The 27,573-nt window shown below is 44.4% G+C and overlaps 1 protein-coding gene across 1 annotated transcript in view; it reads left to right on the forward strand.

The window, feature by feature from the left end:
- LOC143769134 (vasoactive intestinal polypeptide receptor 1-like) overlaps positions 1–27,573 on the forward strand; it is a 259,746-nt gene that overhangs the window by 64,857 nt on the left and 167,316 nt on the right. The window contains exon 4 of the mRNA XM_077257715.1: positions 20,585–20,685. Within this exon, the coding sequence (XP_077113830.1) occupies positions 20,585–20,685 (101 nt within the window). The remainder of the gene's footprint in view (positions 1–20,584; positions 20,686–27,573) is intronic.

Raw genomic sequence — 27,573 nt, forward strand, 5'->3', positions numbered from 1 at the left:
CAATCTATATGAATGTGTAATATCCCCTACTGTATGACATTAGGAACAAAACAATTTTTGGTGGCCTCTAGATCAAGCCTCTATAACACACTAGATGCTACAAAATATTTGAATGTGAGATGTCCCATACTATATGACACTAGTAACAGAAGTATTTTTGGTGGCATCTGTACCAGGCCTCTATAACACACTAGATGCTGCAAACTATTTGAAAGTCAAGTCCCCTATTGTATGACATTAGGAACAGAAGAGTTTTTGCGGCCAATGGGTCAGGCCTCTGTAACACACTAGATGCTACAAACTATTTGAAAGTCAGGTCCCCCTAGTGAATGACACTAGGAACAGTAGAATTTTTTGGTGGACTCCGGATCAGGCCTCTATAACATACTTGTAATGTGCTGCTGCAGTGCAGTATAGTGCAACCTCCACCAGGGGGTGCTGGTTAAGGAAAAGAGGTTGTACACACAGAGCAGCAATACTGGACTACAACACAGGTGTCACAGGTAATGAAAGAGAAGTCAGGCAAACCAAGGTCATACACAGAGAGATAAGCGCAGTACACAGGGGGAGTCAGAAGAATGGTCGGGGACAAACAAGAAGTCAGACACCACCGGGAACGTGGTAACCAAAACGTGAGACGCAAGACGAAGTTGGGATACAAGCCAGAGGTCAGAACAAGTCATAAACAGATACAGGCAGTCAGAGGCTAAAAGGAACACTAGTACAAGTGAACAGGTCAGGTGCTCAAGCCGTGCAACATGAACTATAGCTGACACTGGCCAACAGGCTGCAGAGGACTTAAATAGCTCAGCCAGCTTCAAAGTGAGGCAGAGGGGATTAACTCCCACATGACCAGTCCAGAAACAAGACAGCTGAACATAAACTCAGAACTGGATCATGACAATACTAGTTGCTGCAAACCATTTGAAAGTCAGGTACCCTGCTGTATGACACTAAAAACAGAATAATTTTTTGGTAGACTCTGGATCAGTACTCTATAACGCACTAGATGCTATAAACTATTTGAAAGTCAGTTCCTCTACTGCAGAGGTGTCAAACTGCATTCCTCGAGGGCCGCCAACAGGTCATGTTTTCAGGATTTCCTTGTATTGCACAGGTGATAATTTAATCACCTGCACAGAATGATTCCAGCACCTTGTGGAATGCTAAGGAAATCCTGAAAACATGACCTGTTGGCGGCCCTCGAGGAATGCAGTTTGACACCTCTACCCTACTGTATGACACTAGGAACAGAAGAATTTTTGGTGGACTCTGGATTAGGCCTCTATAACACACTAGATGCTACAAACTATTTGAAAGTCAGGTCCCCCCTACTTTATGACACTAGGAACAGAATAATTTTCTGATGGCCTCTGGATCAGGCCTCTCTAACACACTAGATGCTACAAAATATTTGAAAGTCAGGTCCCCTACTTTATGAGACTTGGAACAAAAATTTTGGTAACCTCTGGATCAGGCCTCTATAAGACACTAGATGCTACAAAATATTTGAAAGTAAGGTCCCCTACTGTATGACACTAGGAAAAAAACAATTTTTGATGGCTTCTGGATCATGCCTCTATAACACACTAGATGCTACAAACTATTTGAAAGTCAGGTCCCCTACTGTATGACACTAGAAACAGAAGTTCTGGTGGCCTCTGGATCAGGCCTCTATAACAAACTAGATGTACAAACTATTTAAAAGTTAGTCCCCCTACTGTATGATGTTTAGTAACAGAAAAATGTTTTTGGTTATGTGAGTGAGATCTCCGGACAGCTTAATTTCAACCCAACAAAATGACAAAATGTGATACGATGGGCTGTCTAATTTTTTGCAACTGAAAAATTATAATTTTTTTCAATGTGTGTTAGGTCTGCAGACAGTTTTATATCACCATAGCCAGTGTCGGACTGGAGCACCTTGGGCCCACCAGAGAAAATCATTCTTGGGGCCCACTATGCAGCTACCTAGAAATACAAGACCACCAATTGTGTGGTAAAACACATTAATATCAGGGTATAATATAAGGTAGTACATGTCTTAATTATGTAGCAGATGTTGGGGTAGAATCATAGAGTGGTAGCCCCCTCACAGAATATAATGTCACCCCCTGAGAGAATAATGCAGCCCCACCACAGAATATAATGCAGCCCCCCATAGCGTACACTGTTGTGAAATTGGATTTTGGGCTCCCCCGGTGGCCACTGGTGGAATTGAACTGGTGTGCATCATCCTCTCTGTTCACCTGTTTCCATCAGGATGTGGGAGTCGCTATTTAACCTTGCTCCTCTGTCACTTCCATGCCGGTCAACATTGTAATCAGAAGCCTTTCTGTGCATGTTCCTGCTGCTAGACAACTCCCAGCTAAGTTGGACTTAGTCCTTGTTTGTTTTTGCATTTTGTTCCAGTTCACAGCTGTAGTTTCGTTTCTGTGTCTGGAAAGCTCTTGTGATCTGAAATTGCCACTCTGATGTTATGAGTTAATACTAGAGTCTTAAAGTAATTTTAGGATGGTATTTTGATAGGGTTTTCAGCTGACCATGAAAGTGCCCTTTCTGTCTTCCTGCTATCTAGTAAGCGGACCTCAATTTTGCTAAACCTATTTTCATACTACGTTTGTCATTTCATCTAAAATCACCGCCAATATTTGTGGGGGCCTCTGTCTGCCTTTCGGGGAAATTTCTCTAGAGGTGAGCCAGGACTATATTTTCCTCTGCCAGGATTAGTTAGTCCTCCGGCCGGCGCTGGGCGTCTAGGGATAAAACGCAGGCTACGCTACCCGGCTACTGTTAGTTGTGCGGCAGGTTTAGTTCATGGTCAGTTTAGTTTCCATCCTTCCAAGAGCTAGTTCTTATGTTTGCTGGGCTATGTTCTCTTGCCATTGAGAACCATAACAGTTTGACCGGCCATAAAGGGTTAAATTAATTGACAGAGAAAGGAGAGAAAAGAGAAGTCTGCTGAAGATTTTTATATTTTTTTTTTTTTTTTTTTTTCTCAGTTCTGAGTGTGCTTGTAATTGAATCTCTTGCAAGTCTGCCTATATTGCAGCCTTTCTCTCTCTCTCTCCTTCTAATCCTGGAATGGCTCTGTGTTCACCTGTTTAAAATGGATATTCAGAGTTTAGCTGCAGGTTTGAATAATCTCACCACGAAAGTTCAAAACTTACAAGATTTTGTTGTTCATGTTCCTATATCTGAACCTAGAATTCCTTTGCCTGAATTTTTCTCGGGGAATAGGTCTTGCTTTCAAAATTTCAAAAATAATTGCAAGTTGTTTTTGTCCCTGAAATCTCGCTCTGCTGGAGATCCTGCTCAGCAGGTCAGGATTGTGATTTCCTTGCTCCGGGGCGACCCTCAGGATTGGGCTTTTGCATTGGCTCCAGGGGATCCTGCGTTGCTCAATGTGGATGCGTTTTTTCTGGCCTTGGGGTTGCTTTATGAGGAACCTCAGTTAGAACTTCAGGCGGAAAAGGCCTTGATGTCCCTATCTCAGGGGCAAGACGAAGCTGAAATATACTGCCAGAAATTCCGTAAATGGGCTGTGCTTACTCAGTGGAATGAGTGCGCCCTGGCGGCGAATTTCAGAGAGGGTCTCTCTGATGCCATTAAGGATGTTATGGTGGGGTTCCCTGTGCCTGCGGGTCTGAATGAGTCCATGACAATGGCTATCCAGATCGATAGGCGTCTGCGGGAGCGCAAACCTGTGCACCATTTGGCGGTGTCTACTGAGAAGACGCCAGAGAATATGCAATGTGATAGAATTCTGTCCAGAAGCGAACGACAGAATTTTAGACGAAAAAATGGGTTGTGCTTCTATTGCGGTGATTCAACTCATGTTATATCAGCATGCTCTAAGCGTACTAAGAAGCTTGATAAGTCTGTTTCAATTGGCACTTTACAGTCTAAGTTTATTCTATCTGTGACCCTGATTTGTTCTTTATCATCTATTACCGCGGATGCCTATGTTGACTCTGGCGCCGCTTTGAGTCTTATGGATTGGTCCTTTGCCAAACGCTGTGGGTATGATTTGGAGCCTCTTGAAACTCCTATACCCCTGAAGGGGATTGACTCCACCCCATTGGCTAGCAATAAACCACAATACTGGACACAAGTAACTATGCGGATTAATCCGGATCACCAGGAGATTATTCGCTTTCTTGTGCTGTATAACCTACATGATGTGTTGGTGCTTGGATTGCCATGGCTGCAATCTCATAACCCAGTCTTTGACTGGAAAGCTATGTCTGTGTTAAGCTGGGGATGTAAGGGGACGCATGGGGACGTACCTGTGGTTTCCATTTCATCATCTATTCCCTCTGAGATTCCTGAATTCTTGACTGAATATCGTGACGTTTTTGAAGAACCTAAGCTTGGTTCATTACCTCCGCACCGGGAGTGCGATTGTGCCATAGATTTGATTCCGGGTAGTAAATACCCTAAGGGTCGTTTATTTAATCTGTCTGTGCCTGAACATGCTGCTATGCGAGAATATATAAAGGAGTCCTTGGAAAAGGGACATATTCGTCCTTCGTCATCTCCCTTAGGAGCCGGTTTTTTCTTTGTGGCTAAGAAAGATGGCTCTTTGAGGCCGTGCATTGATTATCGGCTTTTGAATAAAATCACGGTTAAATATCAATATCCGTTGCCACTGCTGACTGATTTGTTTGCTCGCATAAAGGGGGCCAAGTGGTTCTCTAAGATAGATCTTCGTGGGGCGTATAATTTGGTGCGAATTAAGCAGGGGGATGAGTGGAAAACCGCATTTAATACGCCCGAGGGCCACTTTGAGTATTTGGTGATGCCTTTTGGTCTTTCAAATGCCCCTTCAGTCTTTCAGTCCTTTATGCATGACATTTTCCGTGATTATTTGGATAAATTTATGATTGTGTATCTGGATGATATTTTGATTTTTTCGGATGACTGGGACTCTCATGTCCAGCAGGTCAGGAGGGTTTTTCAGGTTTTGCGGTCTAATTCCTTGTGTGTGAAGGGTTCTAAGTGCGTTTTTGGGGTTCAAAAGATTTCCTTTTTGGGATATATTTTTTCCCCCTCTTCCATCGAGATGGATCCTGTCAAGGTTCAGGCTATTTGTGATTGGACGCAACCCTCTTCTCTTAAGAGTCTTCAGAAATTTTTGGGCTTTGCTAACTTTTATCGTCGATTTATTGCTGGTTTTTCTGATGTTGTTAAACCATTGACTGATTTGACTAAGAAGGGTGCTGATGTTGCTGATTGGTCCCCTGCTGCTGTGGAGGCCTTTCGGGAGCTTAAGCGCCGCTTTTCTTCCGCCCCTGTGTTGCGTCAGCCTGATGTTGCTCTTCCTTTTCAGGTTGAGGTCGACGCTTCTGAAATCGGAGCTGGGGCGGTTTTGTCGCAGAGAAGTTCCGATTGCTCCGTGATGAGACCTTGTGCTTTTTTCTCGCGTAAATTTTCGCCCGCCGAGCGGAATTATGATGTTGGGAATCGGGAGCTTTTGGCCATGAAGTGGGCTTTTGAGGAGTGGCGTCATTGGCTTGAGGGGGCTAGACATCAGGTGGTGGTATTGACTGACCACAAAAATCTAATTTATCTTGAGTCCGCCAGACGCCTGAATCCTAGACAGGCGCGCTGGTCGTTGTTTTTCTCTCGGTTTAATTTTGTGGTGTCCTACCTGCCGGGTTCTAAGAATGTTAAGGCGGATGCCCTTTCTAGGAGTTTTGAGCCTGACTCCCCTGGTAATTCTGAACCTACAGGTATCCTTAAGGATGGAGTGATATTGTCTGCCGTTTCTCCAGACCTGCGGCGGGCCTTGCAGGAGTTTCAGGCGGATAGACCTGATCGTTGCCCACCTGGTAGACTGTTTGTTCCTGATGATTGGACCAGTAAAGTCATTTCTGAGGTTCATTCTTCTGCGTTGGCAGGTCATCCTGGAATCTTTGGTACCAGGGATTTGGTGGCAAGGTCCTTCTGGTGGCCTTCCCTGTCTCGAGATGTGCGAGGCTTCGTGCAGTCTTGTGACGTTTGTGCTCGGGCCAAGCCTTGTTGTTCTCGGGCTAGTGGATTGTTGTTGCCCTTGCCTATCCCGAAGAGGCCCTGGACGCACATCTCGATGGATTTTATTTCGGATCTTCCTGTTTCTCAGAAGATGTCTGTCATCTGGGTGGTGTGTGATCGTTTCTCTAAGATGGTCCATTTGGTTCCCCTGCCTAAGTTGCCTTCTTCTTCCGAGTTGGTTCCTCTGTTTTTTCAAAATGTGGTCCGTTTGCATGGTATTCCGGAGAATATCGTTTCTGACAGAGGTACCCAATTCGTGTCTAGATTTTGGCGAGCATTCTGTGCTAGGATGGGCATAGATTTGTCTTTCTCGTCTGCTTTCCATCCTCAGACTAATGGCCAGACCGAGCGGACGAATCAGACCTTGGAGACATATTTGAGGTGTTTTGTGTCTGCAGATCAGGATGATTGGGTTGCTTTTTTGCCTTTAGCGGAGTTTGCCCTCAATAATCGGGCCAGCTCTGCCACCTTGGTGTCTCCCTTTTTCTGTAATTCGGGGTTTCATCCTCGATTTTCTTCTGGTCAGGTGGAATCTTCGGATTGTCCTGGAGTGGATGCTGTGGTGGAGAGGTTGCATCAGATTTGGGGGCAGGTAGTGGACAATTTGAAGTTGTCCCAGGAGAAGACTCAGCTTTTTGCCAACCGCCGGCGTCGGGTTGGTCCTCGGCTTTGTGTTGGGGACTTGGTGTGGTTGTCTTCTCGTTTTGTCCCTATGAGGGTTTCTTCTCCCAAGTTTAAGCCTCGGTTCATCGGCCCGTACAAGATATTGGAGATTCTTAACCCTGTGTCCTTCCGTTTGGACCTCCCTGCATCTTTTTCTATTCATAATGTTTTTCATCGGTCATTATTGCGCAGGTATGAGGTACCGGTTGTGCCTTCCGTTGAGCCTCCTGCTCCGGTGTTGGTTGAGGGCGAGTTGGAGTACGTTGTGGAAAAAATCTTGGACTCCCGTGTTTCCAGACAGAAACTCCAGTATCTGGTCAAATGGAAGGGATACGGTCAGGAGGATAATTCTTGGGTGACTGCCTCTGATGTTCATGCCTCCGATTTGGTCCGTGCCTTTCATAGGGCTCATCCTGATCGCCCTGGTGGTTCTGGTGAGGGTTCGGTGTCCCCTCCTTGAGGGGGGGGTACTGTTGTGAAATTGGATTTTGGGCTCCCCCGGTGGCCACTGGTGGAATTGAACTGGTGTGCATCATCCTCTCTGTTCACCTGTTTCCATCAGGATGTGGGAGTCGCTATTTAACCTTGCTCCTCTGTCACTTCCATGCCGGTCAACATTGTAATCAGAAGCCTTTCTGTGCATGTTCCTGCTGCTAGACAACTCCCAGCTAAGTTGGACTTAGTCCTTGTTTGTTTTTGCATTTTGTTCCAGTTCACAGCTGTAGTTTCGTTTCTGTGTCTGGAAAGCTCTTGTGATCTGAAATTGCCACTCTGATGTTATGAGTTAATACTAGAGTCTTAAAGTAATTTCAGGATGGTATTTTGATAGGGTTTTCAGCTGACCATGAAAGTGCCCTTTCTGTCTTCCTGCTATCTAGTAAGCGGACCTCAATTTTGCTAAACCTATTTTCATACTACGTTTGTCATTTCATCTAAAATCACCGCCAATATTTGTGGGGGCCTCTGTCTGCCTTTCGGGGAAATTTCTCTAGAGGTGAGCCAGGACTATATTTTCCTCTGCCAGGATTAGTTAGTCCTCCGGCCGGCGCTGGGCGTCTAGGGATAAAACGCAGGCTACGCTACCCGGCTACTGTTAGTTGTGCGGCAGGTTTAGTTCATGGTCAGTTTAGTTTCCATCCTTCCAAGAGCTAGTTCTTATGTTTGCTGGGCTATGTTCTCTTGCCATTGAGAACCATAACAGTACACTGTAGACCCCTCATAAAGTAATATGGAGCCCCCCAGAATATAATGTAGTCCCCTGAGAGAATAATGCAGCCCCACCATAGAATATAATGCAGCCCCCATAAAGTATACTGTAGCCCCCTCATATAGTATGATGTAGGCCCCCAGAATATAATGTAGTCCCCTGAGAATAAAGCAATCCCCCCACAGAATATAATGTAGCTCCCCTCACAAAGTATAATTCAGCCCCTCTCCACCCCCTCATTGTCCTCATCACCACCTCCATCATTGCTTTCTTCTCTCCCACCACCCCATCACTGCCCATTCCACCATCTCTATCATTGCCTCCTCCCCCACCATCATTGCCCATTTCATCACCTCCATCATTGCATCCCCCACCACCATCATTGCCTATCACCTCCATCATTGCCTCCCCCACCACCATCATTGCCCGTCACCTTCATCATTGCCTGCCCCACCGCCATCATTGCCCATCACCTCCATCATTGCCTCCCCCACCATCATTGCTTATCGCCACCATCATTGCCTATTGCCTCCATCATTGCCTTCCCCTACCATCATTGCCTCCCCCACCATCATTACCTCCCCCACCATCATTGCCCATCACCTCCATCATTGCCTCCCCCACCATCATTGCTTATCGCCACCATCATTGCCTATTGCCTCCATCATTGCCTCCCACTACCATCATTGCCTCCCACACCACCATCACCTCCATCATTGCCTGCCCCCACCGCCATCATTGCCCATCACCTCCATCATTGCCTCCCCCACCATCATTGTTTATCACCACCATCATTGCCTCCCCCCACCATCATTGCCTCCCCCACCACCATCATTGCCCATCACCTCCATCATAGCCTAATCACCTCCATCATTGCCCATCACCTCCATCACTGTCTCCCCCCACCGCCATCATTGCCCATCGCCTGCACTATTGCGTCCCCCACCAATATCATTGTGCTTCCCCACCACACGCAGGCACACACACACACGCAGGCGGGCACACTCACACGCAGGCACACTCACACACACACACACACACAGGCAGGCAGGCACACTCACACGCAGGCACACTCACACACAGACACAGGCATACTCACACACAGACACGCAGGCACACTCACACAGCACAGCTCACTTTCCTTCAACCTCTTCTTTGCTGGCAGCTTTCTGTGTGAGACAACGTGCTGGATGATGACGTCGTCCAGCTGGGCTGTCTCAGACAGGAAGCAGGATGCCGGGATGTGCTGCTGCTGCCAGGAGGTGAACTGCGCTGTGTGTCTGACTCTGTGTGCCTGTGTATGTGGTGCGGACGGTGCTTTGTGTGGGCGGTGGTGCGGCATTACATGCGGGCAGTGTTAGCCTCACCCTGCGGCTAACGCTGCCCGCTATTAAAGAGAAATGGTATTCACACCTCTCCACGCCCATAGGGGCATGGAGAAGCGTGAATATTCATTTTGCTTTAGCAGCGGGGACAGGATCCTGTCTCCAGCTGCTGCTAGGCTGGCACAGGGCAAGCCCCCTTGACTCAGGGGCCCCATAGCCACTGGCTTGGGGCCCCTGGAGCAGTGGGGGCCCTTGAAGCAGTGGGGGCCCTAGGCAGCCGCTGGCAAGTATGCCAGCAGGTGTCAGTGCCTGGGCCCACCGGAGAATCCTCTGGTTCTCCGGTGGGCCAGTCCGAGCCTGACCATAGCACTAAATGATAAGGCGGGATACAGCAGGCTGTTTCACATTTAGCTAGTGAAAACTTATTGTTTAGAATGCTATATTTGTGCAAGGAGCAGGATAGAAGCAGTGCACAACACTCTTGTAGGACATGTGCCGTGCTGGCTTTGTCTGTGGCCAAGAAAAATAATGCTGAAAGGTAAATTTAACAGCCACACAGGACACAAGCTAGCTACACTATCTGACTAATATACAGCTAACAGTGCCTGTGTCAGGAGCAGCCTCCGTGCGCTGTTAGGGCTTGTTCACACGATCCTTTTTTCGCTGCGGATTTTTCAGGTCCTGATTTCTGAAAACCGCAGTGCAAAACCTGCGGTGGTTTTCACTGCGGTTTTCAGTCCTTTTTCTACTGCGGATTCCACTGCGGGTTTCCAACTGCACTTTCCTATTGGTGCTGTTGGAAAACAGGAGCGGAATCCGCAGAAAGAATAGACATGGTACTTCTTTTTTTCCGCAGAAAATCAGCGCGGATTTTCATGCCGAAAAAAGGATAGTGGGCACAGCGGATTTCGTTTTCCATAGGATAACATTGTACTGTACCCTGCATGGAAAACGTCTGCGGATCCGCAGCTGCAAATCCGCTGCGGATCCGCAGCGAAAACCGCATCGTGTGAACATAGCCTTACAGTGTCAAAAAGGCACTAAAACCAAATGTCCATTTCTTATATGGAGAGGGACATGTGATTTAAGTAGCCAATGACACAAACCATTGTGTCGGGACATTGTGGATGTTTCCTGTGCCCTGATTGGCTTACCGCAATGTGCACACATAAAGTTAGTAAAAAAAAATTACTGTTTACAAGAACGCCGCTCGTCTGAGCTCTGCAAACCCCCTCCCCTCATGAAACACATGCTAAACGCTCATGATTCATCATCATTGTGCTGCTAAAGTGCTGAAAATACTTTTGTGGCAACACAAATATTTTCCGTACTTTTTACCGAATGTGACCGATTTTATAACATTTTGTTTGTACTTCCGATCACGAATCTGAATGTGTCATATTCGTGCTGAATGTATGTTTGGCGATCGTTTTCCAAACAAATTCACTCATCATTAAACTTAATCACTATGACCATCAATAAAATATTTTACATTGTTCAAGAAGAACAAATGATAAATATTTCTTACCCTCTAATCACCTAACCCTCAACTCTGAAGATCGCATCTCACCACCTGTGCACTTGACCCGATCCCTTCCCACTTCATCCCAAACCTCACCACAGTCTTCATCCCAACCCTAACCCATCTCTTCAACCTATCACTAACAACTGGTGTTTTCCCCTCAAGCTTTAAACATGCTTTGTCTCAATCACACCTATCCTCAAAAAGCCATCTCTTGACCCATCCTCTGTATTTATCTATCGCCCTATATCACTTCTCCCCTATGCCTCAGAACTACTGGAACAACACGTCCATCTTGAACTGTCCTCCCATCTCTCTTCCTGCACTCTCTTCGACATCTTACAATCTGGCTTTCGGTCACAACACTCCACTGATACTGCCCTAACTAAGGTCACCAATGACATATTAACCGCCAAGAGCAAGTGACACTACTCTGTCCTCCTCTGGACCTGTCCACTGCCTTTGACACAGTGGACCATTCCCTATTATTACAGACCCTCTCATCCCTTGGCATCACAGACTTGGCCCTTTCGTGCATCTCGTCATACCTAACAGACCGGACATTCAGCGTCTCCCACTCACACATCACCTCCTCACCTCGCCCCCTATCTGTCGGAGTCCTGCAAAGTTCAGTCCTAGGGCCACTGCTCTTCTCCATTTACACCTTTGGCCTGGGACAGCTCATAGAATTTCACGGCTTTTAGTATCACCTCTATGCTGCTGACACACAGATATACATCTCTGGACGAGATATCACCAGCCTACTAACCAGAATCCCTCAATGTCTGTCCGCTATTTCATCCTTCTTCTCCGCTAGATTTCTAAAACTTAACATGGACAAAACAGAATTCATCGTCTTTCCCCCATCTCACACGACCCCCCCAACGAACCTATCCATTACAGTAAATGGCTGCCCACTCTCCCCAGTCCCACAAGCTCGCTGCCTCAGGGTAATCTTTGACACTGATCTCTCCTTCAAACCACAAATCAAAGCCCTTTCCACTTCCTGCCGCTTTCAACTCAAAAATATTTCACGGATCCGTACATTCCTAACCCAAGAATCTGCAAAACCCCTAGTCCATGCCCTCATTATCTCCCGCCTCGACTACTGCAACCTCCTGCTCTGTGGCCTCCCCTCGAACTCTCGCACCCCTCCAATCTATTCTAAACTCTGCTGCCCAACTAGTCCACCTGTCCCCTTGGTCTCTCCCCTCTGTTAATCCCTTCACTGGCTCCCCATTGCCCAGAGACTCCAGTCCAAAACCCTAACCAGATTTTAGTCTGAGAAGAGGATTCACGGTGGGTTCCCATTCAGATGGAGACGTTTGTTCTCAGCAAGGAAGGGAGGGTCTGGGTCCTGGTGTATGAGAGATGCCTTGATGTGGCTACCAGGTACACATGAATTGGCCAATTTATGTGCTAAACGCTCTTGTTTTTTCATATTTCTGATGCAGTAATGCAGTTCAATTTTCGCGTTTCATGTTTGCATGTTTTGGTGCCGCAGTGTGCTGCCTTATTTATTTGACTGTATACCAGTTGGTGACTCTAGGTTCAGCACCTGTTCACACTTAGTCTATGTTTGGATGTGACGGTCAGTTTTTTGAAATTTGTATTCATTAGCCTTCTGACTGAGCACTCCACCTTTTAGCCACAGGTGTTTTAATCGCAGCAGGACTATTACCCCTTCACAGAGAAAGAGAGATTTTAGTCTGAGAAGAGGGTTCATGGTGGGTTCCCATTCAGATGGAAACGTTTGTTCTCAGCGAGGAAGGGAGGGTCTGGGTCCTGGTGTACGAGAGATGCCTTGATGTGGCTACCTGGTACACATGAATTGGCCAATTTATGCGTTAAACACTCTCGTTTTTTCATATTTCTGATGCAGTAATGCAGTTCAATTTTCGTGTTTCATGTTTGCATGTTTTGGCGCCGCAGTGTGCTGCCTTATTTATTTGACAAAACCCTAGCCATGACATACAAAGCCATCCACAACTTGTCTCCTCCATACATCTGTGACCTCGTCTCCCGGTACTTACCTGCATGCAACCTCCGATCCTCACAAGATCTCCTTCTCTATGCCCCTCTTATCTCCTCTTCACCGCATCACCCCTACTCTGGAACTCTCTACCACAACATATCAGACTATCAGACTCTTGTCTTGCCTACTATCGAAACCTTCAGAAAGAACCTGAAGACCTACCTCTTCTGACAAGCCTACAACTTGCAGTACCCACCGATAGACCAACCCGCTGCACAACCAGCTCTACCCTCACCTATTGTATCCTCACCCATCCCTTGTAGATTGTGAGCCCTCATGGGCAGGGTCCTCACTCCTACTGTACCAGTCATGACTTGTATTGTTTAAGATTATTGTACTTGTTTTTGTATGTATACCCCTCCTCATATGTAAAGCGCCATTGGATAAATGGCGCTATAATAATAAATAATAATAATAACCCCTAAATCTTTAGCTAAAAAAAATTGAGGTGGCAGCAAAGGTGGGAGAGTGACATTAATACTTTCAAAACATTGAATCAAAAGCGCACTGTCTTTTATATAAAGCTTTGTATGCCAGCAGTTGGTCTCCATGCTGACAAACTATCCCAAGACCCAAATTAAAGGCAATTCGCATAGTAAAACACTGTCCTGCTTTGTACTGACTCTACTGAGAAAGCACCAGAACCCTGAAGCAGCAATTTACAAGTTGATGTCTCCTCTCCTTCTTTTGCTGGAAATTCTGGATTGGCTTATTTGCTTTGGGTTTTTTTCACAGACTGTTAAGGGGTCAATAAGTGACTTATAGGGTAGATACCTCTATTTGGTAAGGTACACATTATAGTATCTGTGCACAGCGTATCATCTGCATGCGCAAACGTATGCCAAAATGCATGCCGACACATGGTTACGCTGAATTTTTTATCCACATCAGCTTACACATGATGCCAAAAAACGCTGTGTGTGCATGTGTTTGTATGCATTTTTGCATGCGTTGGCGTTGTTTCTGCGCATGCGTTCAAAATTTCTATGGATTTTGGTATGCGCCAAATGCTGTTTCAGGAGAACTTCTTTCACAAAAGCCACACACGATAGGCGTGTCTTATGGGGATTCTGTATATAAACCCTACACAGATTAAATTCTCATCTTTTGCTGCTGTATCCAGCTGCAAGATGAATCTTGGCATGGAGAGCTTCTATTGTAATCTCGATTTGTCACTGAAATTGGCTTTTGCTTTTGGTGTGGCTTCTGAAGAAGAAGGAAGAAGAGAAAGATGGAGAAGACATCGTCGTCGCTACTTGCAACACCCCATGATTGAAGTCCAAGAGAGCCTACCACTCATTGTACACCGAGCTGCGTGAAAACCCGGATAAGTTTTTCAACTACACGAGGATGTCGGAACAGAGCTTAGATGACTTGCTGCAACATGTCCGAGGAATGGATCCATCACCAGGCAGGACACACAACTACGTTGAGCAATTCCTGCTGAGGAACGTCTGTTGGTGACTCTGGGGTACGTATTTTTGAAAAACAAACACATTGTTAGTATTATTGTTAGAAAAGCCATGTACCAATCTTTTTTTCCATTTTCTGTTTGGCAGATTCCTGGCTACCGGAAAGACCTTGTCATCTCTCCATTTTCAATTCCGGATTGGAGTGTTATACCCTTTCTGGGATTGTTGGAGATACCTGCCGTGCTTTATGTGACGTTCTGCATGCAGAATTCCTCCTCCAACCCACAACTGAACTGTGGCTGGAAAATTTGTAATTTTCCAAACTGTGTGGGGGCTGTGGACGGCAAACACATTCGGATTATGAAACCTGAGGGAAGTGGATTCAAGTATTTCAATTACAAAAAATACTTTTCAATTGTTCTCATGGCGATTGCAGATGCTGACTGTTAATTTGTCGCCATGGACGTTAGCTCATTTGGATGAGGAAATTACTCTCAGACTTTCAAAAACTCTGACATGGGCCAACGTTTGTATGGTATTAATTTCAATTTTCCAGTGCCACAACCTCTTCCGAACACTGAAAGACCGCCAATGCCGTTTGCTGTAGTTGGGAATGAGGAGTTTCAAATGTGGGCCAACCTCATAAAACTGCACTCAAGTCGGGACTTGAATCACACCAAAAGGATTTTCAACTACCAACTGAAAAGGGCACTAAGAACTGTGGAGTGTGCCTTTGGTTTGCTGGCATCTAAATGGCACATTTTGGGAACACCAATCAATCTAAAAACTGAGAAAATTGATGATGTGGTCAAAGCGTGTGTTGTTATGCACAATTACATCCTGGCAAAGAGCGACAACAATTAGAAATTGACGAAACTGTTGCCAGCACTTTGCAGGTTTACTGTGATCACCCTCTGAGGACTACAGTGGAAGTTGCCCAGATGAGGGATAAGTTTGCTGCTTACTTTGTTTTGGATATTGGACAGGTGGCATGGCAAGACAATATGGTATTAATACACTTGTAAGTAAATGTACTTGTAATGTTTGCTGACTTTACTACTAATAAAACACCTCCAGTGAAACACCTGTTACTACTTCACTCACCAATACAATACACACATGTGTGTGTTTTCACATAAAGAGACATAGAAAACACAGGGATTGTGCAATCAAAATGAAAATTTAATTTGCCAACAACAAACAACTGTTTATTTTCCATTAACCAACAATTGGGTTTATGTTTGGGGTCTGTCTGACAGCGAGATATTGTGGATCTAGCGGGTGTTGAGCTGTGATGATTATGTGACAGTCGATGATGAAGGGGTTACAATGGAAGGGGAAGTAAATTGCAGGATTGGATCAGGGATGGGACTGGACACATTGGGAGTAGATGACAAATTAGGAGTAGAATCTTGGGAAGGGATAGACAAATTGGAAAGGAGAGACATAAGGGAAGATAGTGACATATTTGAAAACAGAGACACATTGGGAGGTGAGGGTGGAGGTGGTGGGTCCAATTTTGGCCGACATTTTTTGCTCCTGGTCTTCATTTTCCTGTGCTGAGCAGAGTCACTAGTGGGAGTCTGTTTTTTGTAGGTACCTCTGCGTTTCTTGCTTGGCTGAGTGGGACTGGTGGCTTCTGTAGCAGTGTGCTGGAGTGGTGCTGGAATGGGCAGTGTGGTGGATGCTGCCTGCTGGCATGGTGCTGGACTAGGCCGGGTGGTGAGCATGGTGTGGCTGTGAACTGGGAGAACAGCCGTAATGTCCAGCATTGTTGGCGGAGGATAGTTTGGTGCTGGCATCTTTGCCCACTGATGCTGTCCTTAGCTTTGTTGCTGTGGTGGGAAAGAAATGTTCGCCTGCTGGTAATATCCAGCCTGCAGATGGTAGCTTCGGGACTGCTGCAAGGCCTGACTGTAAGCAGATTGGTAGGCTTGCATGACGTTCAGCTGGACTTCAGGTGTAAGGTTTTCTGACACGCCCCGCTCTATTGCGGAAAAAAAATGTTGCTTCGGTCTCTGAAGATCGGCTTCCAGAAGGTCAAGACATCCTAGAAAAGTGTCTTCACTTGAGTGAACCCACTGTCCAGTCTATCTCCAATCACCTTCATTGCATCCTGGAAGATCAAGCTTAAGTGAATAAACTCGGGCATGACTGACCTCTCCCAGGCCCTCTGCCTCTGGCGAGAAGTCCCAACAAAAGCAGTGGCAGAGGACTGGGAGAGGGGAAAACCTGATGGACCGGCTGCCGATTCCCCAGCCTGTGAAGCCTGCTCAGTTGCTGCATCGCTGGCAGGTTATTGAGAGTGTTCCGTGGCTGTTCGATGAGGGGAAGCTCCAACTTAGGACGATCCAGGTTGTGTGGTGCTGCTCTAGGTTCTGTGTGGAAAATAAATTAAAAACATTACTAAAAAAAAAAATTTCAGAAAGCGCCAACATATCTTCTAGAACTGAACAAATCAGATGTTAGATAATTTTTTTACAACACAAAGATACTCATGTTCGATGAGCAACCGCAGGCCTCAGGAAATTCAGCATATGATGGTATTTGTATTTTGATATCTTTGGAGCAGCACCACTTCAAACCTGAATCTCCTCTCTCATTCTCATATCTTTATTGAAGCGATCCTTCATCGAACACCAACGGACTTTTACTCTCTTCACTGTGAAGAGGGAAAAAAATTAAAAATAAAGTAAAAAGTAAAGTAAAACAATGCACCTACATTTACAGATTCACTGCCGCATCAGACCACATTGCAATACTTATGAAAATCCTTTCTGACTTGTGTGGTGGCACGATCCCAATTAGCCAAGAGCAATCAGGCAACTTCTTTCCATCCAGAGTCGTCGAATCATTACAGAGTCAGAATGTTGACAAACAGAGGTGTCCTACAACGCTACTCACTCTTGCACAAGATTAATAAGCTGATTATTGTCAATGATGGTATTGGCTTCCTCGTGTTATGGAACCTAGACATCAAAGAAACACAAAAAAATTAAGTCATAGTTTTAAAGATGAAACACTTAAACCAAAAACAATCAAGACTACTAACATGCCGTCTTTCCACCTAAGGAACTCGGCCCGACGACCCAGGAAAGAATCATCACTCAACTTCTCCGGCTGTTCAAAATAAATGATTTTGATATCTGATTTATGTGTCGTATTGACAGTCAATACATACCAATCAGTATATCAAATGTACTCACTTCATCTGTGTCTTGTCCACTCTGGGCAGCGTTCAGGTCTTAACATAACATGAAAAACACAAAGAGACAGAGTACAGACTGCAGTGAAAGAGAAGGACAGACATTTTCATAGCTTCTATACTCACATCCAGAGTCTTCAGATGAAATCCAGAGTCTTGGTAGCACATCCAGAGTGTTGTGATCACTTCAAGAGTCTTGATAGTACTGGAATTACAGTGTCAACACCCCCTTTTTATACAGCTTGGTTTTTGGAGTGGCTGAAACAATTTCCTGGTCATGTTCAGTCTGAAGAACGCATGCGCATTGAACGCATCCATGCGCATATCCATGAGTACCAATGTGTTCCCATAGACAGTAATGCGTTGTTTATATGCACTCATCTGCATGCGTATGCCTGCGCATATTTGACGCCTCAAAAAATGCAACATACATTCACCGGACACCGCGAAACGACTCACGCATCCGCATACATACGCACACAAACTGATGCCAACGTATGTCCCTGCATTCGCAATGTTAAAGATAGGTACGCAAGACGCATGCGGACAGTGCGAGGGACTACGCTGCGCAAAAAAACGCTAATATGAAACCGGCCTTAGTTGGCACTAAAGAGCTGTTCCTCATGGAGTAAGGCCAGTATTATAAGTAAACCTAAAGAAGGAGAAACAATATCCATTTAGATCCAACAATGCGTTAAGTAAGACATTCAACTTCCTTTTGTTTGTATTTATAAAGTATACTTTTTACACATTGAATTACTATATGAAGAGTTTACCATGCCATCATTAGGCCCGAGACTTTCAATATGAAGAAACTAGGGTTAGGATAATGCTCAATGATAGCAGCCAATAAACACTTCAAAGTATGACTCATATCATGTAAAATGGCCATCCTTCAGTGTATAGGAAGCAGGAACTTTGGAGTGTAAAGTCAGTCTTCACAGCACGTTACACAGTTTTATAGAAAAGGTCACATCACTTGGATGGATTATGAAAGCAAGCTGAGAAATGCATTAATCCAGTAGGTTATCTGTGAACATTATCACCGCCAAGGCAGAGTGCATAAGAAACGCAGAGCACGGTTTCAATAACATTCAAGAATTTCTAAATGAGATCTAAAACCAGCATGCTCAATGTATCAACTGTGTTATCTGGAATATTTCTTATTGAGGACAAATTTTATTTCTGGGCTGTATGAAGACTCGGTAGGAATGCAAGTATAGAGGTGCACTGGTAGTAGTCACATCTAGGCTCAGGTGCCTAAATTGGGCCAATAAACACCTATGCTACATAAAAAGGCACCAACATTATACCTAGCACATGCTAGGTGCAGAACCCTGCTACAAATTTTGAATTGGGGCTTAAGAGTGGCAAGTTGTGCTCTCATGGAGGAAATCCAAAACAGAAACAATTAGTTATTGTTATAAATAAAAAAGGTTGAAGTTATTAAGATGTTCTACCCATTCTTGTACTGGATCCCAGAAATCAGTTATACAATTGAGAGTACAGAGTTTTCTGAGGGGGTACACAAGTCTCTTTGCCACACAAGTATGGCAAATGGTAGGTGGGAGCTTTGTTACAGATTGTACATTAAAGAGGAACTGTAACCAGGTCAAAAGTGGACACTGTTTGTTCTTAATTTATTATAACTGATCACTTGAGTATTCTGGTTTTTTTTATCCACTATACAGTTCCAGAGAAATTAGCGTTTTTATCTAGTGCAAATTTTTATGGTGTTTAACAAGGGGGCGGTGTTCACAAGGTAATTGTGAAAACTAAAGACATGCCCCCAGAACAACACCCCTTTAGTAAAAAACCATAAAAATTAGTGCAAAATAAAACATCCCATATCTCAGAAACCGTCTGGGTGATTTAACCACCTTTCAGCAAAAAATCAAAAACAAAACAGCTTATAAAGGTCCAAAGAGTGTCAGATTATGCTTCTGGTTAACACAGGACACTAATCCTAAATTGTTCTGTTTTTATTGTTCAACTGGAGATATCAGAAAGCAGTGATCATGGGAGCAGACATCTTTCCAGACTTTATGTCAGTCCTCTCATTATTGCAATTACACCCTCATTAATTTCTCTATTCTAAGGGCCCATCCTCCATTTACACATTTAGTATAATGATTTAAAAAACTGCATTAACTTGGGACATGCAGGATAGATCATCAATAAATTCTAATGGGTTATTTGTGAATTAACCCATAAGATATAGACCTTAGGTAAGAGTTTTCCTATAAAGTCACCTGCAAATGCAGTTGTCTTCTGCTGAATCTTTAGGGCTCATTATCGTGTCAGATTAACATAGAATTCTCTGATACATTGTCAATCCAACCAAGAATGAAGGAGCTATTTGTGTTCCTCTAAATGTTATGCACCTCTGGTTCCTAAATGGGAGATGTTCAACATTTTCACAAAAGCGCTGATGAGATACAGCAGGTGAAATTAGTCATTGTTAAAGAGAACATGTTTGCAGGATTGAGCCCTATAAACTAAAGACATGGCTATAATGGCACTGGGATGTTGATTAATATGATACCTGATGTGAAAGGATCCGCTCAGTGGTTGTTTAATACTCACCCTATGAAGTTTTCATAAAATTACATCTTGTGGGTTTGGGGCGGGACATGGGAGCAGGGCCTCGTTCTTGTTCTCCACCCACCCCCCCACCAGCTTCCTCTGCTTCTTGTGCAGGTAACTGATTATTCAGTGATCTGACTCCTTTTTAAAATTTTGTTCCGCCACCATCGTTGTGTGCGTTGGGGTGTGTGCAGTGGGGGTTGTGTTCAGGACTTTAATAAAATGATGCCGGAGGTGGAGCATGCACAGATCAACTTTTTGGCTCAGTTCAGAATGTTGGAACCTTCAAGTCAAAACCAAAAGTGTCACACCGTACACTTTAGGGCATTGCCTCCTCATTCAGTCATCAGTGGCATCCTAGTTGTGAAACTTGCACTAGTTATGATATCTAAATCACATGTTAGAAATCTTAAGATTGGAAAAGACTTCAGAAATAAAGATTTGAATATCTTTCAGAATTTCGAAAGTTCTTGGGAACTCCTGTTTACCTTTAGGCGATATAACTGCTGCTCTAGTTTAGCTCATTCTTACTAATATTATTGCAAAAACAATTGATTTATGAAACTAATACAATTATGTCTTTTTTTCATCAGTTGGCATCACTAGGAATTGCACCAGCAATGGCTGGACTGCTCATTCCCCACCTTACCTGAAGGCCTGTTTCTTTAACACCAGCAATGAGACAGATGAAAAGGCAAGTCAAAAACATATCTATCTATCTATCTATCTATCTTGATGTTAATTACTTATTTAAAAAATAAAAAATTGTAACTCGAATGAGTAGCTTTACCCAGAATTGATAAAAAGCAGATGTAATTGAAATATGCTCCAGACAGACTTGATGATGGTGGGATCAGGGTTCTCTGTGGGCCATATCATCACTTTAAGAGCTCCTTCTTTATGCTGAAGACAGTTACTTAGTTGTGTTTTTGGGGTCATTAGGCTGCTGCAGAATTAACTTGGACTCAATCCGACGCCTCACTGATGGTGTTAACGTCAGTAGTCGGTCTGGACATCTTTGTGAGATGATTACAGTTTAATCTTTCATAAATGTTTTGGTTACTTTTGCCACAGTACTCTGACAAATAAAGCTTTTTATAGCCTTCATCTTTCTTGTGTAAAGAAATTATTATCTTTCTCAGGTCGTGTGACATTTCTCTTACATATGGTGCCATTTCTGACAGCATGAAATGGAAGGGGCTTTCTTTGTTAAGTAACACTCTTTCATAGTCAACTGTCTGTTGGACACTTTAATAAATAATTAACTTACCAGTAGTTGAATTCTTCTAATTAAAGATTTGTAGTCTAAACTTTAACTTTGCTCCAAAGTCTTTAATTGGAGTGTTCCATTTTTCCTCCCAGATCTTGAATGAATTTGTAAGGTATATACTCAAGTATAAGCGGAGTTTTTAAGCACATTCTTTTGTGCTGAAAATGCCCCCTCGGCTTATACTCGAGTGGGGTGTCCAGAACATGGTGGGGGAGAGGCAGCGGCGGAGCAGCGGGTCACAGGAGGGGAGAGGCAGTGGAGGAGCAGCGGGTCACAGAAGGCAGGAGCCGGTTGCTGCGGCTAACTCCTGTGCCCATTGCTAAAGAGAAATGAATATTTATTGCACTGGCAATGAATATTCATTTCTCTTTAACCCCTTAATCCCATATGACGTACTATCCCATCAAGGTGACCTGGGACTTAATTCCCAGGGATGGGATAGTACGTCATAGCGATCGGCCGTGCTCATGGGGGGAGCGCGGCTGATCGCGGCCGAGTGTCAGCTGACTATCGCAGCTGACATCTGGCACTATGTGCCAGGAGCAGTCACGGACCGCCCTCGGCACATTAACCCCAGGTACACTGCGATCAAACATGATCACAGTGTTCCGGCGGTATAGGGAAGCATCGCGCATGGAGCGTCTCCTCCCTGCAGGCCCCAGATCCAAAATGGCCGTGGGGCTACTTCCGGGTCCTGCAGGGAGGTAGCTTACAAGCGCCTGCTCAGAGCAGGCGCTGGTAAGCCAGGAGAAGTGCACGTCAGATCGCTGATCTGACACAATGCACAGAAAAGTGTCAGATCAGCAATCTGTCAGTATAACATAATGCCCCCCTTTGGGGCAATATTATAAAGTAAAAAAAAAAATATTCAGATGTGTAAAAAAAAAAAAAAATCCTAAATAAATAATAATAAAAAAAATATTGTTCCAATAAATACATTCCTTTAAATTATAAAAAAACAATAAAAGTACACATATTTAGTATCGCCGCGTCTGTACGACCCTGACCTATAAAGCTGTCCTACTAGTTAACCCCTTCAGTGAACACCGTAAAAAAAAAAAAAAAATGCTTTATTATCATACTGCTGAACAAAAAGTGGAATAGCACGCGATCAAAAAGAAGGATAAAAATAACCATGGGACCGCTGAAAACCTCATCTTGTCCCGCGAAAAATGAGCTGCCATACAGCATCATCAGTGAAAAAATAAAAAAGTTAGAGTCCTCAGAATAAAGCGATGCAAAAAAAATAATTATTTTTTCTATAAAATAGTTTTTATCGTATAAAAGCGCCAAAACATTAAAAAATGATATAAATGAGGTATCGCTGTAATCGTACTGAGAATAAAACTGCTTTATCAATTTTACCAAACGTGGAACGGTATAAGCGCCCCCCCAAAAAAGAATTTCATGAATCGCTGGTTTTTGCTCATTCTGCCTCACAAAAATCAGAATAAAAAGCGATCAAAAAATGTCACATGCCCGAAAATGTTACCTAGGCTTAGGGTTAGGGCTAGGGCTAGGGTTAGGGTTAGGGCTAGGGTTAGGGTTAGGGTTTGGATTACATTTACGCTTGGGATTAGGGTTAGGGGTGTGTCAGGGTTAGGGGTGTGGTTAGGGTTATGGTTGGGATTAGGGTTAGGGGTGTGTCGGAGTTGGGGTTAGGGAAGTGGTTGGGATTAGGGTTAGGGGTGTGTTTGGGTTAGGGTTTCTGTTAGAATTGGGTGTTTTCACTGTTTAGGCACATCAGTGCTCTCCAAACGTGACATGGCGTCCGATCTCAATTCCAGCCAATTCTACATTGAAAAAGTAAAACAGTGCTCCTTCCCTTCCGAGCTCTCCCATGCGCCCAAACAGGGGTTTACCCCAACATATGGGGAATCAGTGTACTCAGGACAAATTGGACAACAACTTCTGGGGTCCAATTTCTCTTATTACCCTTGGGAAAATAAAAATTTAGGGGGCTAAATAAACATTTTTGTAGGAAAAATGATTTTTTATTTTCACGGCTCTGCGTTATTAACTGTAGTGAAGCACTTGGGGGTTAAAAGTTCTCACAACACATCTAGATAAGTTCCTTGAGGGGTCTAGTTTCTAATATGGGGTCACTTGTGGGGGGTTTCTATGGTTTAGGCACATCAGGGGCTCTGCAAATTCAACGTGACACCTGCAGACCAATCCATCTAAGTCTGCATTCCAAATGGCGCACCTTCCCTTCCGAGCTCTGCCATGCGCCCAAACGGTGGTTACCCACCACATTTGGGGTATCAGCGTACTCAGGACAAATTGGACAACAACTTTTGGCGACCAATTTCCCCTGTTACCCTTGGGAAAATACAAAACTGGGGGCTATAATATAATTTTTGGGGAAAAAAAAAGAATTTTTATTTTCACGCTCTGCGTCATAAACTGTAGTGAAACACTTGGGGTTTCAAAGCTCTCACAACACATCTAGATAAGTTCCTTAGGGGGTCTAGTTTCCAAAATGGTGTCCCTTGTGGGGGGTTTCAATGTTTAGGCACATCAGGGGCTCTCCAAATGCAACATGGCGTCCCATCTTAATTCCAGTCAATTTTGCATTGAAAAGTCAAACGGCACTCCTTCCCTTCCGAGCTCTGCCATGCACCCAAACAGTGGTTTACCCCAACACATGGGGTATCAGCGTACTCAGGACAAATTGCACAACAACTTTTGGGGTACAATTTCTTCTTATAACCTTGGAAAAATAAAAAATTGGGGGCAAAAATTCATTTTTGTGAAAAAATATTATTTTTTATTTTTACGGCTCTACATTATAAACTTCTGTGAAGTGCTTGGTGGGTCAAAGTGTTCACCACACATCTAGATAAGTTCCTTAGGGGGTCTACTTTCCAAAATGGTGTCACTTGTGGGGGGTTTCAATGTTTAGGCACATTAGTGGCTCTCCAAACGCAACATGGCGTCCCATCTCAATTCCAGCCAATTTTGCATTGAAAAGTCAAACAGTGATCTTTCCCTTCCGAGCTCTGCCATGCGCTCAAACAATAGTTTACCCCCACCTATAGGGTATCAGGGTTCTCAGGAAAAATTGTACAACAACTTTTGGGGTCCATTTTCTCTTGTTATCCTTGGTAAAATAAAACAAATTGGAGCGGAATTAAATTTTTTGTGAAAAAAAAATAAATGTTCATTTTTTTTTTAAACATTCCAAAAATTCCTGTGAAGCACCAGAAGGGTTAATAAACTTCTTGAATGTGGTTTTGAGCACCTTGATGGGTGCAGTTTTTAGAATGGTGTCACACTTGGTTATTTTCTATCATATAGACCCCTCAAAATGACTTCAAATGTGATGTGGTCCCTAAAAAAAAATGGTGTTGTAAAAATGAGAAATTGCTGGTCAAATTTTAACCCTTATAACTCCATAACAAAAAAATGTTTGTTTCCAAAATTGTGCTGATGTAAAATAGACATGTGGGAAATGTTACTTATTAAGTATTTTGTGTGACATATCTCTGTGATTTAAGGGCATAAAAATTCAAAGTTGGAAAATTGCGAAATTTTCAAAATTTACGCCAAATTTCCATTTTTTTCACAAATAAACGCAAGTAATTTCAAATAAATTTTACAACTATCATGAAGTACAATATGTCATGAGAAAACCATGTCAGAATCATCAGGATTCGTTGAAGCGTTCCAGAGTTTTAACCTCATAAAGGGACAGTGGTCAGAATTGTAAAAATTGGCCCCGTCATTAATGTGCAAACCACCCTTGGGGCTTAAGGGGTTAATAGTGTGCACAGTGTAAGTCGCAGCTGGCTTCTGCAGCTTCCGGGCGGACACATATGCCACTACTTAAGAAAAATGAATAATCATCTCTCTCCACTCCCATGGGCCTGGAGAGGTGAATATTCATTACTCTTTAGCAGCGGTGCACGTGACCGCCTGGAGGCTGACACAGAGCATGCTACTTAATATTCACTGCACTTCCTGCGTGGGGAGCGGCGAGTATTCCGGCAGCTGTGCTTTGCTTGTGAGCAGAGCATGATGTCCCAGAGCATGATGAGGACAATCATACCAAGATAAGGATGGGGACATGCATTTAAGGATAGGGATGTGGCCATGCATTCAATGATAGGGATGGGGCCATGCAAACAAGTATGGGGATGGGGCCATGCATACAAGGAAGGGGATGGAGCCATGGATACAAGGATAGGGATGGAGCCATACATACAATGATAGGAATGGGGCGTACAAGGATCCTTGCATATGCGGCGCCCCAGGGTCCTGATCGTCACAGTAGTATTGCTTTCCTTTCGCGGAGAGTGATGCTACGTTTGTAGGCAAAGAAGGATAACTGCATCCAGGTATCACAAACATGCAACACATTTCACACTCCAGGCCACCAGGGGGAGCTCCTGACCCTATTTATTAGGTCACTCCCCATATATATATAACTGGTTGTCTGTAGGGAAAGTTAGAAAGTTCCAGACCAGAGTCTGAGGAGGATGGAAGGTTAAAGGAGCTGTGCATGCCCTCAGAGCAGCAGCTCCCAGAAAGAGGCATTGAAAGGCAGAACTGTATTGCAGCGAGCGTGAAGGGAGTCACAGCAAAGGAGAGGATACCAGAAGGGGACCAGCCTTGCTCAAGCTGTCTCCTTCTGAGGCGCAACATCCCGGTAGCCGGAGCACCGAGGAAGTAAGGACCTCTATGCCTTATTTCAGAGACCCGCAGGACAGCTAATTGCAAGTTACCTGTCCGCACTTACACCCAGGAGGCACGGTGACAACTACAGAGCCGGGTTATCTAAGAGACCCTATAAACAGGCTCAAGTCACCAGTCATACGGGTATTTTCCTATCCTATATGGGGGACAGAGAGTGTGAAACATCGCATATGTGAGACGCTTATGTGAAGCCATAGGCAGTAAAGGACTACACCACCGCAGCACAAAGGAAGGCTACTGATTTCCACCTGGATAAGGGAACTCTGGACTTGCGTCCAAACCAGCCGGACTCTGCCTGCCCTGTGATCTGGTGCCCTGGACTGTGGATGCTGAAGTCTTCAGTAAAGGTAAAGAGACTGCAACCCTGTGTCCTCGTTCTTCACTGCACCATTCATCAACCACCATCTACACACTGGGAAGCCCTGGGGATACACTTCACCTGTGGGAAGGTATACCACCTTGCTGCCATAACATCACCCCAGCAGACCCTTAAACAGCGTTGGTCACCTTGACCGAATACCACAGGTGGCGTCATGAACTTCACCTTTCCCTTTTACATTTATGTCCCAGGGCCACGGACCGGGTCAGCCACTGGGACATCCCCCTGTGAACCGAAGGACCCGGTACCGAGTACCCCACGGCCCCATGGGGGCGATCCACATACAAGCATAGGGATGGAGCCATGCATACAAGGATAGGGATGGGGCCATGCATTCAAGGATAGGGATGGGGTCATGCTTACAAGGGTAAGGATGGGGCCATGCATACAAGGATGGGGCCATGCATACAAGGATAGGGATGGAGCCATGCATACAAGGATAGGAATGGGGCCATGCATACAAGGATGGGGATGGAGCCATGCATACAAAGATAGGGATGGGGCCATGCATGCAAGCATAGGGATGGGGCCATGCATACAATGATAGGGATGGGGCCATGCATGCAAGGATTGGGAAGGAGCCATGCAGACAAGGATAGGGATGGGGCCATGCATTCAAGGCTAGGGATGGAATCATGCATACAAGGATAGGGATGGACCCATGCATACAAGGATAGGGATGGGGCCATGCATTCAAGGCTAGGGATGGAATCATGCATACAAGGATAGGGATGGAATCATGCATACAAGGATAGGGATGGAGCCATGCATACAAGCATAGGGATGGGGCCATGCATACAAGGATGGGGATGGAGCCATGCATACATGGATAGGGATGGAGCCATCATACAAGGATAGGGATGGGACCACGCATACAAGTATTGTCATGGAGCCATGCATACAATGATAGGGATGGAGCCACGCATACAAGGATGGGGATGGAGTCATGCATACAAGGATGGGGATGGGGCCATGCACACAAGGATAAGAGAAAAATTACAGCCCTCTCCATTGTTTGTAGGTGGGAAAACTTGCAAATTCTGGAGTGTATCAAACACTCTACCTTTAGTTTTACATTAATATTTTGTTAATCATTTTTTATTTTATTATTTTTTATAGGATTGTTTTATTATATTCTATATAATGTTATTTTACTTATTTTGCATTTACCATATTTTCTTTAATGTTGCTTTAAGGAAAATAAATGGCCAAACCACTGTGACAGTTGCAGGTGA

Source organism: Ranitomeya variabilis, chromosome 4 (genome assembly GCF_051348905.1).
Source record: "Ranitomeya variabilis isolate aRanVar5 chromosome 4, aRanVar5.hap1, whole genome shotgun sequence".
Classification (NCBI taxonomy): domain Eukaryota; kingdom Metazoa; phylum Chordata; class Amphibia; order Anura; family Dendrobatidae; genus Ranitomeya; species Ranitomeya variabilis.